At 37.9% G+C, this 19,777-nt stretch overlaps 1 protein-coding gene across 1 annotated transcript in view; it reads left to right on the top strand.

Moving 5' to 3' along the window:
- The window catches only part of LOC145690795 (uncharacterized), an 87,188-nt gene that overhangs the window by 40,845 nt on the left and 26,566 nt on the right, over positions 1 to 19,777 (top strand). Inside the window, exon 4 of the mRNA XM_081766081.1 lies at positions 14,445 to 14,647. Within this exon, the coding sequence (XP_081622207.1) occupies positions 14,445 to 14,647 (203 nt within the window). The remainder of the gene's footprint in view (positions 1 to 14,444; positions 14,648 to 19,777) is intronic.

Below are 19,777 nucleotides of genomic sequence, written 5' to 3'. Positions count from 1 at the left end.
TGGTGCAGACGTAGGATTATTCCCATTTGAATTATTGGAACCGAATGCGCATACTTTCCATCTTCCGTCCCTTCTTCACGGTTTGTCAGACAAACCCGTCCAATTAAATCGCGCTACCATTCTCAAAATTAACTTTAATGGTCGTAATTACTCCATTCTTTTTCGGTTAGTTCCCTTCAAAAATTTCCCACCCCTTCTTTCATCACGTTTTTTGCAAGATCACCAATCAATTTTGGATTACCCACAAGGCACTTTGTCCTTGAAACATTTTGGAAAAATGCCACATACTGTAAAGGATAAAAACCCAGTTAGTATTAACATCTCGCATTTCTTTCAAAAACACTCCAAACCTCAGGTTGTATTTTTTGCGCGGCGCACTACCGTTATTCCCCCTCATTCTGTTAGATTCGTACCACTGGCTACTAATGGTTATTTCCCTGATGCACAGTTTCGCCTACATACACCGCTTTCTCGGAATTTAAGTAAATGTTATATGGCACATACTGTAGTTTCCACACAAAACCTTGTTCTCCCGTTAGCTAATCTCACAAACAGAAAGCAAACTATTCAGGCTCATAATCCGGTAGTTATAGGTTCTCTCTTTTCCCAACAAGACAATGACCACAATATCCTGACTGTTAGGCAAATATATTTTCCTACAGACGAAGATGCGGCACGCAACAAAGAAAAGCGTCTTAAAGAAATTGGTCATCTCATAGATATTAGTAAATTTAAGCTGTCTCCAGACATGAATGAGGAACAACAAGCTCAAATGCGGGAATTACTCTCCGAATATGCCTTTTTATTTCAATGGGCAAGTGACCATTTTACCAAGATAGATTCTTTTGTGGCAACATTAGATTTAGAAGACAAAACTCCATTTCAGTGTAACTCTTTTGTCATTCCGCTCAAATTACGTCCCAAAGCGAGAGAGTAGTTATACAACTTTTGAACCAAGGGATTTTTGAAAAATCGGATTCCCCCTATAAAAACAACATCCTATTTGTTTTAAAACCGAATTCTGAATCTCTTAGAGCCGTATTTGATTTGAGGGTTTTAAATGGGAAATGCCGGACTTTAGCTTCTCCATTAGAGGACATACAGGACGTTATAGATTCGCTTAGTGATTCCACTTTTTTTTCGAGTTTCGATCTCCATTCCTCTTTTCATCAGTTATCCCTTCATCCCGATGATCGCCCTGCAACAGCCTTTAGTTTAAAGGGCCTCTCTTTGCCCTTCAATCATATGCAACTCACTTCAATTCCACAGGGTTTTAAAAATTCATCTATTTTATTACAACAGGTACTGCAAACTATCTTTCGGGATTTATATACCAATAACATCACTTCGTTCGTAGATGACATGTATATCCATGCTGATTCTTTTGATCACATGATGACAGTTTTACGCGCATTTTTTCATACAGCTGCAAAACATTCTTTGCTGTTCAATATCAACAAATCAGTATTTGGCACTAGACGGATTAAATGCTTAGGTCATATTGTGGAAAATCATACAGTCAAACCTGATCCCGAGAAAACCGCTGCCCTCGCCAATGCACCCAAACCAACCACCATCAAAGGGTTAAAAAGTTGGTTGTCTTCGGCTAATTACTTTAGGAAATTTTTCCATCACATTTCTCTCATATTAGCCCCACTTTATGAAGCTATTTCGAATGGAAATCGCAAATTGATATGGACACCTGAAAGAGACCGTGCCTTCGACTAGATGAAGCACCTCCTCACTTCCCCACCAGTGCTTGCTTTGTACTCAACAAAGAACGCAGAACATATTTTAATGTGCGATTCCTCAGCCCTAGGCGTTGGCGCCGTATTGTTACAAAAAGACCTTAGCTCTAATGTCATTCAGCCCGTCTGTTATGTTTCTTCCAGGCATCCAAAAACTGTCAACCCACTCCCGATTTTTCATCAGGAATTATATGCAATTTTCTTTTCGCTTAAGAAATTAGAAAAATACTTTCTGGGAAAACATTTTACTTTGATCACTGATAACATTTCCATTCTCGCTATTAGGAAAACTGTTATCCCAAACGCAAAAATTCTCCGGTGGATCACTTATATCAACACTCACTTTTACAATCAAACACGTAAAAAGTCAGTCTAACGCAGTCGCCGACCTACTTAGCCGTTTTCCTCTGGACGTCTCACCAGACGCCATTGCCTTAGAACAGGATGACACTCCCGATGCCGTCCTCTTTTCCAACACGACTGATACTGACCAGACCCACCCATCCTTGGAGGACACTCCTCCTACTGTTCTAACTACAATAGGTGACAACACTGACCTACCAAATCTCCAGCTTCAGGACCGTTTTTTTGGCAAAATTATTACGACTCTAAATACCGAAAATGAATCAGACCCGGCCTTTCAACCTCTCACGAAACAGTACGTTCTTAAGAACAACATCTTGTACAGAAAAATGTATCGTGCCTCGCAAACCCGTTTGCTTGTCTGTATTCCGGACGCGCTAAAACCTGCTTTATTTCAGGAATACCACGGTGAACTTACTCATGTAGGCTTTAACAAACTTTACTGGATGATACGTTATAAATATTACGTACCACGCTTGAAATCTTGGTTAGCGAGTGAACTCAAATCTTGCAAACAGTGTGCAATTTTTAAACGCAATTATTTGCCCAACAACCCCAACATACAACGTTTTCCCCAAGCTCCCCTATTTTCGGTTTATAGCTTGGACTTAGCAGGAAAATTCATAGCCAGTGACCCAGAGAAATACCAATATTTCTATGCCGCAACCGAACATTGCACAGGCTTTACCATTACACAACCCATCACTACCCCAAATACTGACAATTTCATCTCCTTCATTACGAACCAAATAATCATTCTCTTTGGTGTTCCTTCCTGTATTTATACGGACCGTCAGTCAAGCCACACTTCCGCTTTATCCCTGAACTTTCTCAAATCACTGAACATTACAGTTAAGTATGGATTACCATATCAGCATTTCACACTAGGAAAAGTTGAACAACGTCTGGGCACATTGCAAACCAGTTTTAAATTTCTGTGTCAATCTAACCAAAAACTCTGGCCAAAATATTTGCCTCACGCCACTTCCGCACTTAACAAGACTCCATTAACATCTTTAGGTGTCTCATCTCATGAGTTGTTATATGGAGTACCTCCTCGCCTACCCATAGATAACTTGCTACATGTTGAGAAAGAACATCTAGATTTACAGGACCGCCTTTTGGCACTGAAAGACATGAGGGATTTAGTTGAATATAGGAAGCACCAAGCATTTCTTGACTTCAAAAAAAAAGTCGAATCAAGCAAACCGCCCACAGAGTTCCTACCGGACTCTCAAGTTATGGTTTTGGACACATCCTCTCAGCCTGGTACTTGTAAACCACTATCCAGAATTTATAAAGGACCTTATAGGCTCATATCAACTGTTTCTCCAAACGAAGTCCTCGTTGACATAGAGGGTAAACCCACCCTTATAGGAAAGACTCGTTTGAAACATTATGTACCACCAACAACACCTAATTCAGAATTCGAAATGAAATATAAGCGTTTTTTGAAATCGTCTAATTAAAGTTTTCAGCTGGCAAAACTCCCGACTTTGTCTCTCGTTCTGCCATGGACTCATATTTCAAAAGGAACTTTATTTTCACATCCCCTGTTAGGTAGGCAACACAGTTCACACAAATCTTTCTCCCGTGCAATCATTTTCGGCCGTACACTGCACTCATATCTCACCTACCGAATCCTGATTTCATATTGAGGCATTGGTTCATTTCCCGACACACCTTAACCTCTTATCCCTTTTCCCCTTCTTCCCTTCACATACGTACCTCGCCACTTTACAAATCGCAGCGTTACCCTTTCTAAACATACAAGAACAGTTCCCCTACCCGTTTTCACTTATTTCCTTCCTGTATCTTAATCTTAAACAGCTGGTTCTGTTTAAACACTTGCGCGCGCTTTGGGATACACGAAAGAAATCTGATGAACGTTTTTCTTTTTCTTTTCCAGGTATTTTATTATCTTCCCCTGCATATACGTACATGCAACCCTCATGCCTCACGGCATTCAGTTAACCAGTGGCGTTGATTATGAACTTGTCCCACAGGCTATCCCCTATACCCAAACCTTTCCCCTCCTATACAATATCTCCACACCCCAGTTCCAACCCTTAAACCTTTCACTCCAATGCCAAGCCAATACTTCACGCCTATGCACCCACTTTCAGGATTTTCTCCACTCTGTTCAAAATATTTCAGATGATATACAACAATCTACCTATTTCTTTAAATTTCTTTCCGATGATAAATTTATTTTACGGAATACGAAACGGCCACAGAGGGGACTCTTTAACTTTCTTGGAACTGCCTTAAATTTTTTAACTGGCGTTGCCACTGAGGATCAGATACATTCCACACAAATTGATTCTAACCAGTTAAAAACTCATATTCAAGATTTAGAAAAACATGAATCTGTCCTCACTTCTCAGGTCTCCGACCTATCTCATCAACTGGCTAACTTAGCGAAACAAACCTCCACCTCATTATCGGATGTTCAAACTACAGTTTCTGCTCTCATCAAAGAAGAAACCCGCTTATTAAACGCCTTTACTTCGGATCATAAATCTTTCATCACCTTCTCTAAAATGTTCTTAAAATTTGATAATTCCATTCTTCTCATGGTCCGCCAGTTACTCTACTTAGTTAACTTTAATGACATCTTTGACGAATGTAAAGACAATCGTTTATCTCCACAAATTGTTCCTATTAGACAATTACATGCTGACCTCCATAATCTAAATGCTAAACTGACGCCTAAACACCTTCGCATTCATCCGACCCTCACAGCTTATATTGTATATACTCTTCCCATTACCACGTGTTATTTCTTGGATAATCATATTTTACTTCACGTTAAAATTCCCGTCATTCCCCTTTCAGCTTTACCACGTCTTTTTCAGCTACATCTCTACCCCATTGCCACACCGCACGAGCAATGCTCTCTTCATCCTTCATCAGATTTAGTTGTATTTTTTAATAAACAGGCAATACCGTTCTCGCAACCAGACTTACGCAACTGTCGAATTTCTAACAAACATTTTTTATGTAAAATTCCCATAATTTTTAATCATACGGTTGCTTCCTGCCTTTCAGCGCTGAAATATCAGCACATATCAGGATTATTAAAAAATGCATGTACCTATACATGTTCTACTTCCAAACACTTTTCAATTACTCCCGTACACAATCACCAATATATTTTGACCAACCCTCCCAACGAACTCCATTTTCAGTTCCTTAATGATACACATATACCATTATTTGTCAATAACTCACATAACCTACGTGTCACTGTCCCTTGCGACTCTGCTTTGCTCTCCGGATTAAGAGAGCTCATTCCACGTTCTCATTTTTGCTTACCGACAACTACGATTCATAGATCATTAATCCTCCATCACATCCATCTCATTAACACAGACTTGCTCATGCTCCCCGCAGATCGCATTCTTTCCTTTCATTCTATTCAGCATTTGCCGCTTAACTTTAGTACTCGAATCTCCCCCATTCCGGAAATAAACTCTACCTATCAACCTCCGGTATGGCTAAACTGGATCCCTATTGAATCTTACCCTACCATTTCGGTTTCCTTTTCCCTACTTTTCTTTTTTCTGTCTATGGTGAATTCTGTTTTCATCTACATCCTCTATAGGCGTGTTCAACATCATAATCACCCACATGTCTTCCACCCCACTCCTGAAACAATACCCCTTACATAACAGGCATAACCAATTTCATATATTTCCCGTTGCACCTATATATAATTATATAACAAAAAAAACGTTGGACTTACCTCATCACCTCTTCTTTCGTTTCCCTTCTCTCTTCTCGCCGCCACCATGCTTATGAAGAACAAAACACCACACACTTCCACCCTCACCTTTTCCCACACTTTCAAAAAAAAAAAAACTTAATGTTTTTCATAACCTCCGTCGGCCTGCGCGTATTACCGTCATCAGCTGAAACTCCATTTTTTTTCACTCGATCTGTTCTCCAGAACTACAATAAGACTACTGAATGCCACCTGTCAACACCCCGTAATTCCACTACCTTACAGTACCTCCCCAGAACTACACTTATACGCCAGTCATTGACCTCTGTAACCTACTTCCGGGTTACAGCAACATGGACCTTTTCCGTTCTTCCTAACCTACGGGCACCCCATCTTGCGCTGTCTAACCACTGATCTTAACATCATTACAAATATCTTCAGGGTAACATGCCACTAATAATAATAATAATAACAATAATAATATAACTCATAAGCATACCCATCACATTTCTTAATCATTTTATCCACTTATCCGTTTTTTTTCTTTCTCTCCTTTTGCAGCCTTTTTCTCTCATCCTTCCCCCTGAAAGTAACTGCTTTCGATTCCCGCTTAATGTACATTTATATTTCCTTCCCGGTTTTATTCTTCATTTTAATTCTACTCGGCTTAATTATTTTTCACTACTGCCTTCGCCGACGTTTACTGCTTAACACACTTCCCCTTCGCAACCGACCATCACCTGTGGTTGTTCAATACACCCCTCTCCCACCTCCACTTCCCACCACCCCTCCTCTCTTCCTTCACTATCAACATACCTCACCCGGTATCTCGGCCTCTTAAGCAGCAATATACTAGATGCACCATTTTCTGTCTGTCACCAATTGCAGTTTTTTTTCCGTAACCCATTTGTTAACAACAATTCTTGGGATGCATACCTGGTATCAGACATGTCTTATCATTATTTTTTCACCTTTCTTTCCATTTTTCTTCTTTTCATATACTGAAATTTGAATATAAGAAGCCTTGCCTACAAACCTAACAGAGAAACTCGTACACAGGCGTACTTTCATTTTTTTGATCCACGTCCTTTTTTGAGTTCCTTTCATTTACGTCCTACTTCCTGGACCCGTGCTCCACCCGCCCTGGGACAGCCATTTCCAGAACCCAGAGGGATGCAGCCAGCAATGTCTCCAGAGATTTCCTGTTCCTGAGAGATGCAAACAGCCCTGTTCCTGAGAAATGCAGCCAGCAATGTCTCCAGAGATTTCCTGTTCCTGAGAGATGCAAACAGTCTTGTTCCTGAGAAATGCAGCCAGCATGCCTCCAGAGAATTCCTGTTCCTGAGAGATCCAAACAGCCCTGTCTCCAGAGACTTCTAGCTCCAGAGCGACGCAGCCAGCCCTGCTCCTAGTGCTCCGGTACGATATGCAACCAGCACTTCTCCACGGCATTCCAGTTTGCAGCCTTCTGCATTTTCACATGGACCTTCTTCGCATGTCAGTGTTTTTTTTTCTCATCCCATGTGTTCACACCCTTTAGTGTTTTATTTTGAGGTTTAAAAGTCACTAGTTCATAAGAACAGATGACAGATATTTTTTTAGCAGAGGATTAAGACATTCCTCATTTTGAGGTTTAAAAATAATAATATAGAAGTACACAGTTAACGGATCAACTCTAAGTTTCTAGAACAATATAGCAGAGTGAAAACATTTTTAAATAGAACTAACAACACGTTTGTAGGTAACGCGGACGAATTTAGAAAAGTGAAAACAAAAACAATTCCAGTTCCGTGAAATGTAAGTATTATAAAAACCGTAGACAATTCAGTCTAGGTGTGCAGAAGAATCTATCAACCTCCTAGTTACCACTCTTGCTTCGTCGAAAAGTGACATTGGGAAGGAATAGTGCAGTTTCTGATGGTAATGGACGTAAAGACACTGTAAGTACGCTCACAATGAGCTCTGTTAGTGACTCTGGTGAAAAATACACATAGACAGTCCTGACATGTAAAACGAGAATGTGAACCCTTCAATTATCTTGTTAATATCATTCATTTAATAATCTCTTTTGGTAATGGTTTATCTTATATGCTCTTTGTTATATATAATTGTAATAAATTAGTTTCCTTCATGTAATGCCTATAAAAGTGAATTTCTAATTCTATACTACCTCTCTCAATCTTAGTCAATCATTCAATCAATCATATTATTTTTTAAAGATTTGTTACATGGTACATCCGTGTGTGTGAAAGTTTTCTCTCTGACGATTTCATATGGCCCTATCTCTCTCTCATTGCTTCAGTTTTGTGCTGTATTCCCGTGGTTGCTTGTACACCAAGACTTGACTTGCGCTTGTCTTTGCATTCGAAACAGCACGCCATTCCGAGGTATACCACAGGAGTTTGCAGCATTATTGGAGCAGTACTCTGATTTTAATGCGTTCTATTCGTACGGTTCTAAGGATGGAAATTCTGTTAGCTGTGCCTTTGTCACTGACGAGCGTAGCTGAAAATTCAGTTTGCATCACCTGTGTTCAGTATATACTGCTGAAATAACTGTAGTTAAGCTTGCCCTCCACCACGTCCTTACGCGTTCGTTACGTCATGTACCGGTTTGCACGGACTCGCAAAGCCTAGTTATAAGCCTACAGAATATCTTCAGTTAGCACGCCCTCGTTCAAGACATTTTCGTGAGATGCTATCAGCTACAGCAACAAGCTTGTGTTGTCGTTGTGTGCTGGGTGCCGGGTCATGTCGGCATTCAGGGAAACGAACATTCTGACATAGCTGCCAAGAACGCCGCTTTAGCCGAAGAGTTGCATTGGAGGATAAAGTTCCTTGGAGAATAGTACCCATTCGCTAGCTCCCGTCATCGAAATAAAGTGCTCCTAACGCGTTTACATATCATATACTCTCATCTGATGCATAGTTATTTGTTGCGTGGTTTGAATAGTCCGTATTGTGAAGAATGCGTTGTCCCACTAGGTATTCAGCACATTCTTGTCGAATGTCCTGAATACTCTGAACCCAGAAAGTCACAGACTGTCACTTAAACTTGATTGAGCAATTACATTATTATTGTTGAGCGTGTCCTGTCTTTTGTGCATGCTTGTAACATTGCTCACGTTATCTGACTTTTCTTTCGTCCTTTTCTCGTATGTTTATTGTTGCTGCACTTTTATATTTTATTCTGCCCTTCTATTGTTTTTTTCACTCGTTCTTGTTATAGTTATATATATTCTCTATTGTTACCAGTATTAGTATTTGTTGTTATTGTTCTGTTTTTTTGCTATTTATTGATATTGTTCTATCTTTACTATTTATTTTTATCTTATATATTTAGTACGAGGGTTATCCAGAAAGTGCCAGTCATTTTTAATTTTTTTTAAAGTAACAATAAACAAACCAGATTGTATTATATACATTTGAAAGGTAAAGCTGCCGCCTGCGATTTCAAGCACTGGCTTACACAGGCATGCAATTCGGCGTCAGTATCGACCACTTTGTTCCCATTATTTGCAATCTTCGAAGAAAGTCAGCGATGCAGCTATTCTCTGTTTCTTGTGGCCTTCCGTTAGGATTTTCGAAACCCATCTAGCAAAAAATTTGTGGCAACCAAACTTTTCTACCAGAATTTCATGCACTAACTCCGTGAAATTTGGGGAAATTGTTCAGCCAAGTTCCGTAATCGTGAATGTTCATCAGACACAAGGCTAGGCCTACCACTATGATCCTCATCATGAACATTGGAACAGCAATGTTTAAAATCAATGCGCCATTGCCTCATTCGGCTTTCACTCTTATTCCATATCCATACACTTCACACAGTTGGCGATGGATTTCAATTCGCTTGTAGGCTTTTGCCAACAAAAAACTAATCACATACGCACCTCACAAAAGGCGGGATTTTCTATTGCAGCGCACATTGTAACACGTCACAGAAAGCACAGTAAAAGCGTCACAGTCCTCATGGTACTACATCTGGATGCGTACCGAGTGTGGCAACGTTCTGACACCAAGATAGTGTCTCTAGCCACGCCCACTGACACGGTAGGCCAAAACGTCTGCTACTTTGTGGACAGCCCTCGTAATTATTGTTATGCTCATTTTTACTTCTTTTTTGCAGCCGTATTTTTGTTATATTTTAACATGTTTATCTTTTAAATTTTATTTACGGGAATCGTCTTGATCGTAATGGAGACAGAAAAATGTTTATTTTTTAAATTTTATTTACGGCAGTCGTCTTGATGGTGACGGAGACAAAAACGTTCGTTTTTTGAAGTTTATTTACGGCAGTCGTCTTAATCGTGGCTGAGACAAAAACATGTTTATTTTTTTAAATTTTATTTACGGCAGTCGTCTTAATGGTGGCGAAGAAAAAAACATGTTTATATTTTTTTAATTTTATTTACGGCAGTCGTCTTAATCGTGGCGGAGACAGAAACGTGTATTTTTTAAAATTTTATTTACGGCGGTCTTAATCGTGACGGAGACAAAAACATGTTTTTTATTAATTTTATTTACGGCAGTCGTCTTATTCGTGGCGGAGACAAAAATATGTTTATTTTTTTAAATTTTATTTACGGCAGTCGTCTTAATCGTGACGGAGACAGAAACATGTATTTTTTTTTTTAATTTTATTTACGGCAGTCGTCTTAATCGTGTCGGAGACAGAAACCTGTTTATTTTTAATTTCATGTGCGGTAGTCGTCTTAATCGTGGCGGAGACAAAAACATGTTCATTTTTTAAATTTTATCTACGGCAGTCGTCTTAATCGTGGCGGAGACAAAGCGTGTTTGCTTTTTAATTTTATTTACGGCAGTCGTCTTAATCGTGGCGAAGACAAAAATATGTTTATTTTTTAAATTTTATTTACGGCAGTCGTCTTAATCGTGACGGAGACAGAAACATATATATTTTTTTAATTTTATTTACGGCAGTCGTCTTAATGGTGTCGGAGACAGAAACCTGTTTATTTTTAATTTCATGTGCGGTAGTCGTCTTAATCGTGGCGGAGACAAAAACATGTTCTTTTTATAAATTTTATCTACGGCAGTCGTCTTAATCGTGGCGGAGACAAAGCGTGTTTGTTTTTTAATTTTATTTACGGCAGTCGTCTTAATCGTGGCGAAGACAAAAACATGTTTATTTTTTAAATTTTATTACAACAATTGTCTTGATCGTAACATGGACAAAAGCATGTTATTTTTAAATTGTATTAAATGCTCAATCAATCAAGCAACCGGAATGCGGTCAGGCGTTGTCTAGAATGTGTGGCTCTTGCCTCGAACAACTGAGATCGGGTCTTGTGCATTTTTCTGAGTAGTTTTTGTAAGAAGTTATAACAATACACTAATGTAACACTTCTTCCACATGGAACTCTGTCTCTTATGATGATTCCTTGGTGACTATAAGTAAAAATCCACATTTGTTTGACCGTTGATTTCGGTCGTTAACATTTTGTTGGACGTTGGGAAGATGTCCTCTCGTTAGACTGTGATTGCAACTCCGGCTCAAAATCTGTAACCTACGTTTGAACCCAACGAGAAACTGCAACAGGTTACTGTTAGCTTATCACTAACTTCACGTAAAACACTATGTATTCCTGTATTTTTTTTAACGAAAAGTTTCACTCTTAATGTACAACCTCTGATCGTCAACCGACGTAGTACCTGAAAAACCTGTGAACTACTTTTTAAATAATAGTTATATTTAGTTTATAATAAACAAAATAATTTTAACATACAGTTATTAAAATTAAATAATAATGTGTTTTAAAAAGTAGTTCACAGGATTTGAAGACAACATGATACGTAGTCAAATGCAGTTAAGTTTGTTCCTCTAATTGCTGCCTCAACTTAGATTTTGGAGGAAATGTTATTGTGGCAACACTGTAATTTCTATGGATAGCAATACTGAAAATTCTTTAGGTTCATATTTTCTGTTGTGGAATAACATTATCTATGGTTGCTGTAAGTTGCATTTCATAATCTCCTTTCACTTACGAATAAACAAGCAAAATCAAAATGATAAATTTTGTATTACTATTTTTTTTTTAATTTTTTTTTTCATATACAGTAATTTTGTTCACTTGATTTTAGGTATTCAAAAGTACACATTTTTGGATATTTTGAATTTTGAATAATCCGAATTCTTTTCATGGACTTTGAATTAAAAGAGTCCTCCCACTGTGTATGAAAATAGTACGTGCTGTTGTTTTTCCTTAAACATGGTGAGTCCATAGTCTGGTTATGAATGGTGTTAAAGAGGCCTGAGTATTTGGTGCATTAAAAAAATAAATATTTCTAATTCGTCCTATCCTTTTTTGTGGTTGATTTGATGCACCCTCTGTCGGATGGAAGAGGAGATGAGCTTTATGTAGAGTATTTATAAAAACGTTCGTTCGGAAAGTAAGTTCCGTTTGGTAATGAAAAAAGAAATTGAGTACAGATAAAGATAACAATGTATAGCACAAAAATCAATAACACTTACACTACTCTTTCACATAACCTGTAATTTTCCAGGCATTTTTCATATCGTGGTATAAGTTGATCTATTCCTGCATCATAGAATGTTGTCGCCTGTGTTGTCAAGCATGTGGTAACATGTTCTTTTAACTCTTCATCGTTGTTGAAGCGCTTACACGAAGGAAAGACTTCAAATGCAGAAAGAGATGGAAGTCGCTAGGAGCGAGGTCGGGACTGAACGGAGGATGGTCAAAAACGTCTCAGCCAAAGCTTTCAAGGAGTTGTTTGGTCACATTTGCATCGTGTGGTCGGGCGTAGTCGTAAATGAAAGCCACACCTTTGGAGAGCATTTCTCTGCGCTCGTTCGGTATTGCATGGCACAGTTTCTTAAGCAATTCGCAATAAACATCTTTATTGGTTGTTGCACCTCGTGGTAAAAATTCAATCAGGAAAATGCCTTGTCTGTCCCAAAACACTGTGCACATGACTTTTCGGGGTGTTAAGAATTGCTTTGGTTTTACCTTTGTTGAGAACGAAGTGTGCCTCCTTTCCATGGATTGCCGTTTCGTTTCAGGGGTGTCATAAGCAACCCAAGTTTCATCCTCCGTTACTATCTGCGATAAAAAGTTGTCGCCATCATCATGATAACGTGTCAGAAAATCAAGTTCGCTGGCCATCCGTAGTTTTTTGTGTTCATCAGTAAGCAGTTTAGGCATCCAACGTGCACAAAGTTTACGAAAACCCAGGTTTTCAGTAACAATCTCGTGAAGTACTTGAAATTTGTGGAAATTCAAGACTAAGAGCATTAATCGTAAAGCTACGGTTGTTCTTAACTTTTTCTTCGACTGCACTTACCAGTTCATCAGAAACCACAGATGGACGCCCACATCGTTGTTCGTCATGCGCTTGATCACGCCCTTCCTTAAATTGTCGGACTCATCTTCTCACCATTGAATTACTCATTGCATTTTCTCCGTAAACCTCACAGATTTGTCGATGAATGTCACTTGGTTTTACGTTCTTCGCATTCAGAAAACGAATCACATATCTAATTTCACAAGCGGTGGGATTTTTGATCAACTCTGCCATCATAGACAATCACTACAAACGACACACAATACAGAGCGATCTCAAAATGGCGTCGTTTCGTTCTGCTTGGATCAGAGTAACTAGTGCGCGTGAGTAGAACTGCGATTGTAGCACTGCCGCGGAGAAAAATCGAAACGGAACTTATTTTACGAACTTCCTATATATAGGTATAATCGTTTATTTGAGGTGAGCTGGTCGCTTGCAGAAGAAGAAAAAGCAAATAAATCATGAGATAAGAACAACCAATTTCAATGAATTTTACAAATTACTGAAGAAAAAAGATCTTGAGAGATTGTGCTTTTTGAACTTGGTGTTATGTTTTTATTTTTCATTATGTTAGGAGAGAAGTAAATACAGATATTGAAGGTCAGAACAAGATTCGACCTCAATAACAGCTATGCTCTTCGCTCTATTTCTACCCAATCACATTTAGTTCGAACCAAACAGCAGACTACTTTGTGTAGTTAATCGACAAGAGTCTTTCGTGTGCAAACGGCACATCTCTAAATCTGAATATAAAGACCAATATTTGTAGCCTGTATTTCATTTAGCCATTCCTGGCTGGCTGTTGGATGAAGTTCATGGCAAATATTTGAAACTTACACAATCTCAGGAAAGTCAATGATGCGGGTTCAAATTCACTATAGTTCCAGATACCCCTTCTCTCGCGTCGATAATCTCCTTTAAATGAAGTTTTGCTAGCTTCGTTTCTGTGACCCGTAAAAGGTAGATGCACCCCATTTCATAGTCATTGGGCGTTTTAAAAAAATGTTATTATTCAACGTTTTACACATCTTCACTCTTCACCCATCTTTTGCGCAATTTTCTGAAACCTAAGCGTGATAATAAAAGTAATATTTAACCATCCTTAAATTCCAGTGAAGCCAGTGGTGGTAATCTCATTGTTAGTTCGTAAGTGAAATAAACAAACACCGTTTAGAGTCATAAGTGTAGATTTACCTGTGTATTGGATAAGGAAAAATACTGCAGTTTCATGGGTTCCTTTTATGTAATGAGTTCCTTATTTGTACGTTTATTTGCATATTTTAGATTCAGTCAGTTGACTGTTCGTATGAGGATGATTCTGAGAACTCAGATGAGGAAGAGTCTTCAGACTCCTTCGTGTATCCAAAGACACAAATGCCTAGTAAAGAATCACATAGAAGACAGACATCATCGTCGCGTTCTTGTGAGGATTATGCAAAATCAGAAACAGCTTCCATATGCCATTCTGATGTAAGGAAGATAGATAGGTGAGTGATATATAAGAGCTGTATCAATTCCATATAATTTCATTTATGTTTGTTGCACTTATGCCTTGAACACATCAGCATAAATAACATCGAAATGAGCAAAATAATGTTAACATACCCGAGAATGCAATTTCTAGAACCAATGATCATGTAGACTTCACTGTAACTTTTGAACGAATGCATAATATCAGTCGTATTTGTAGTTGAGTACAAATGCTGAATACATAATGTAAATACATACTGAAAAACTCTATATGATGTATATATATATTCATATTTATAAAGTATAAGTCTATATTCACATTTATGTCAATAATTCATCAAATACCAGACGTAACAAGGATGTATGTCCATAACATATTTATATTGAATATTAGATTGACAGCCATATCATCGTTTGTAATTCCACGTTATTATATTCATAAAATTATTATTATTATACTAAACACAAGCGTTTCTCGTGACCCATGGACAATATACACTACCGCTCAAAAGTTTTAGAACATCCTGGATTTTTGTAAGCATCTACTGTGACTATATTATTTTGCCACGAGAACTTTCTTGCTGTGTATCAGAGGTACTCCTGCCTACAGCAAAAAATTGGATGACAATTGAATCAAGGCCTGAGAGGTACTGCAGATGATATGCCAAATTATAATTCTTAAAATTGAAAGCAGAAAAGACAATTTGATATAGATATGGCATTGTATATACAAAAGTGTGGAAGATGAAGCAACGTATTAGTTTCGTTTGGAAAGTGTAGACCTAGAGAGTGAATGCAGTGACAGAAATTTCAAAGAAAAAATAGTTTTCGACATTTTGCAGTTCCTTATATTTTGTTGATATGCTAACGTTTAAAACGCCAAATATACGATGCTTTGAAAAGTGTTTACGATGGTTTCGTATGCTACATTGTTGCTCGTTAAAAGAGTAACAGCGAATATTACATATACGCTTTCACTGAGCAATAGTTCACCAGAAGAGTGTATTGATCATCGTAAACACTATCAACAAGAACTGCAAAATTTCAAAAACTACCTTTTCTTTAAAATTTTTGTCACTGCATTCACCCGGTATGTCTACACTTTCCAAACAAAACTAATATATTGCCTCACCTTCCACTGTTTTGTTTATTCTATGTAATATCTATACAAAATGTCCTCTTTTGGCTTCAGTTTTAAGAATTATAATTTGACATATCATCTGCAGTACCTCTCAGATCTCGATTCAACTCTTTGTCAAATGTCTATGCTTTAGGCAGGAATACCTTTTGAAGCAGGGTGGTAAAGTTCTCTTGTCAAATTAATATGTTCGCAGTAGATGCTTACAAAAATTCGGGGCGTTCGAAAACTTTTGAGCGGTACTGTACATATTTAAAAGTAATTCTATTGCTTCACCACTCTCAAATTAGTATGAGAAACGAAATTACAAATGTATCCAAGCGTGGACACTTTTTACTAGAAGCATGATCGTTTCTTTCATCATGAATACATCATGTTGCACATCATAATTTTTAATGTTTCAATGACTAATCTTAAGGAAATAATTGTTCAGTTTTACAGATGTTCTTTTTTTGTTGTATAGTCGGCTTTCGTCACTTTAATTTTGACAACAATGCAATAAAGCTCATTGCTGTTCGCAACAAGAAATAAACTGGCTTTTTCTCTCTCGTTTTATTTCTCATGTAGTTCTGTCTATCAACAAGAAATGTTTATAAGAAGTACTTCTTCTCTTTAGTTTTGGGTTCTTCATTCAATTATTGAGTCTACACAACGATAGGGGGCACAGTGGCTCAGTGGTAGAGCGTTCATATCCGGTGCTTGGGGTCCCTGGTTCGATCCCAGCTGGCGCCGTGTGGACTTTATGGTGGATAAACATCATGCTCGTGGGTTCTCTCGGGGTTCTCTCGTTTTCTCCCACTTTCTTCATTCCACGATTTTATTCATTTCTCATCATCACCGTCTCCTTTAGCCTAACCGGCATAACCGTGGGACGTAAAACTTAAAAGATTTCATTTCATTTCATTTCTACACAACGATACATCTTAAAGAACTAAAGCTATTTACATATACTATGGTCATATATATATGTTGAATGATGGAAGTACTGAAACAGACTCTTATTTCTTGCTGTCTGTATTGCATTAAATTATCACTTCTGTTAAGAGTAAAAAATAAGTACAAGGTGTGGTGTAGACTTTTACCAACCTGAGCGTTAACAATATTATATGGCTTCAATACATTTGTTAAGCCACTAACTAGGGAAGTACTTGAAGTGGTACGCGGGAATCTGCATGTGTTGGAAAGATCACACCGAGTACACTTTACATGTGGAATATCTCGCTTGAATGGGGCTTGTAGGGACCGTGGCGACCATTTGAAGATAAGAACAAGGCACGCTCCGAAACACCTGAAAACGTGGGCAAAATAAGAAGCTATAATGTAATTGTTTTGAGACGTGGTATATAGTTTTAAAAGGTAGCTGGATACGAATCGAACACCAAATGTTTAGAATTCAAAATGATGAATCCAACATGGCGGACAGAAATTACCAAAAAAAAAAAAAAAAAAAATGCTATAGATCTGAAATTAGGTATATAGAGATATTCGACGTCGCTATGTATGAATCGGATATATCAAAAGTGTAAAATTCAAAATGATGGATCCAATATGGCGGACAAAATGCAAAAGACCTCTATGGAACTGAAAGAGGGTTCGCTGAATACGAATTTAATGTTAAAAGTGCAAAGTGCAATATGATAGATCCAATGTGGTGGACGAAAAATAAAAAAAAAAATAAAATAAAAATGTACAGAACGGGCATATATTATTCTTAAACACGAAGCAGAAAAATACCTATAGCACATAAGAGGGCAAGTAGGGGCAGGTGATGTTTTACAACAAACAGGAAGCGTGTTTTGCTATACAATCATGCCAAAATTGAGGCACAGAATGCAAGGCAGGTTTTGTAGCGCACATGAAAGTTTTATGATACGAACAGATTGCAATCATAGACAATAATTATTTTACTACCAACCCCCTCCTCCGGCCCCGAAGAGATATGCGGGGATCGATATATGTTATAAATCGTCGGAAAGCTGCATCAACTACGCTTTACATCTGTAATATCTCGCTTGAATGGCGCCTATAGGGTACGTTGCGATTATTTGCAGATACCATCTGAAGATCCGAACAATGACAGTGAAAAGTGCGCGTTTAAAACATCCTTATGCTTCCATAACTGTCTCCGGTTTCACATTATGTCGTGTACACTTGAGAGCAATAAGTATGGCAAATGTCCACTCTCCGTAGTAGGGATGGTAGACTAGTTTCGATCTTGTCTCGGTCTCGTCTGTAATGCGCTTTACCAAATCGAGATTAGATCGAGACGGAGCCCAGACTCGTCTCTATACACATGCGTCCATTCTGTAGTTTTGAACATTTTATCAACCATATTGCGTCATATTGGATTTTGCACTTTTAACATTGAATTCGTACTCCGCGACTACGAAAACCTCTACCTACCTGCTTTCAGTTCCGTAGCAGTGTTTTGCATTTTTTTCCGCCATATTGGATCCGCCATTTTGAATTTTACACTTTTGGTATCCGATTCATATATAGCGACGTCCAGTGTCTCTGTATATCCAATTTCAGATCCATAGCTTGTTTGTTTTGTAATTTATGTCCGCCATTTTGATTTGTAAACATATGGTGTCAGATTCGTATTCAGCTACCTTTCAAACCTATATATACCACATCTCAAAACAATTACATCATAGCTTCCTATTTTGTCCATGTTTTCTGGTGTGTCGGAGCTTGTCTTGTTTTGATATTCAAATTGTCGCCACGCCCCCAAATGCTCCATTCAAGCGAGGTATTTCACATTTGAGATATACTCTGTGTGACCTTTCCAATGATATATAACACATGCAGATTCTCGCGTACCACTTCATGTATTTCCCTAGTAAGTTCCTCTTGTACTATCTCGTTCAAAAAATCTGGCCACCTTTGTATTATCTTTGTGAATCCTTTCATTCTTATCCAAAGATGAAATAAAGTATAACAATGAAAAATATTTTTTGGCCAATTGAGTTTTTTCTTCTCGCTCAAGCACGATAATTTCCTACGTACGAGAGGACTACAAGCATATGGTTTTCGAAAGCGAACTAGGTAGTCAGGTTTTTTTGAGTTCCGATTGACAATAGGAATGAAAAATGTCTTGTGATTGAAAATAAAAGTTGTGTGAATAAATTTCATTTTGACATACCATATAAGCGATTTCTTACTTAACTATTCTTTACTGATGAAATCATGTTCTGATGATGAGTAGTCTAGTTCTGCTTTTTCATATTTTAGTCACAGCATTACAGTGTGGTATGATTTATGGAGTTAGACTGAGAAAGTTTAGTGTGGTCCCATGCCTTTTATTTATATTTATTTTGATATTACTTTCGCATTTGAGCCTATTTAAAAATGTAATAAATATAAACATATAAACAAGGAGACGGGATTTGTAAAAATAAATACATCTTATCTTATTCAATACACATGTTGTGAAGAAACAGCATCTTACAATGACAAGTTAATCAAATTGGATACTTCAGTTTTAAGTAACTTGAAAGAGATCAGTCTCATCTCTCGTAGTTTTATATCTCTCCATTCTACTCTTTACATGTTGATAGTTTGCATGAAACTAGTTCATTTTTTTTTTCTTCAATAGCTCTCGAACATTAAATAATGGGCTGTTTTTCTTTAGGACGGCTGGTCATCTCTCTGCGAACTGAGAAAGCTGGTGGCTCTTTGCCATTCATCTTTGTTTGAGCGTTTCTGTTGTTAACCAATAACAGCATCATAAGAAGAAAGAAGGAAGCGCATTTCCAGACATTTCCGTTGCTTTGCTTAAAATACAAGGCATACCTTTGCAATGTCTCTCACATTAGGTATTAAATAATAATAATAAACACTACTGCTATTACTACTAATAATAGGCACGCGGTAGCACAGTAGTAAAGCTCTTATCTCTGATGTGTGGAATTCCTGGTTCAGTTCCATGTAACATCAATTTAGCTTTGTGGTGGACAAACACTGTGTGTGTGGATTTCTCGCGGTTAAAACGTTTCTTTCCACTTTC

Source organism: Thermobia domestica, chromosome 7, assembly GCF_964235325.1.
Source record: "Thermobia domestica chromosome 7, izTheDome1.hap1.1, whole genome shotgun sequence".
In the NCBI taxonomy this organism is placed as follows: Eukaryota; Metazoa; Arthropoda; class Insecta; order Zygentoma; family Lepismatidae; genus Thermobia; species Thermobia domestica.
The sequence above is the reverse complement of the archived record's forward strand: the minus strand, read 5'-3'. Positions and strand labels throughout refer to the sequence as shown.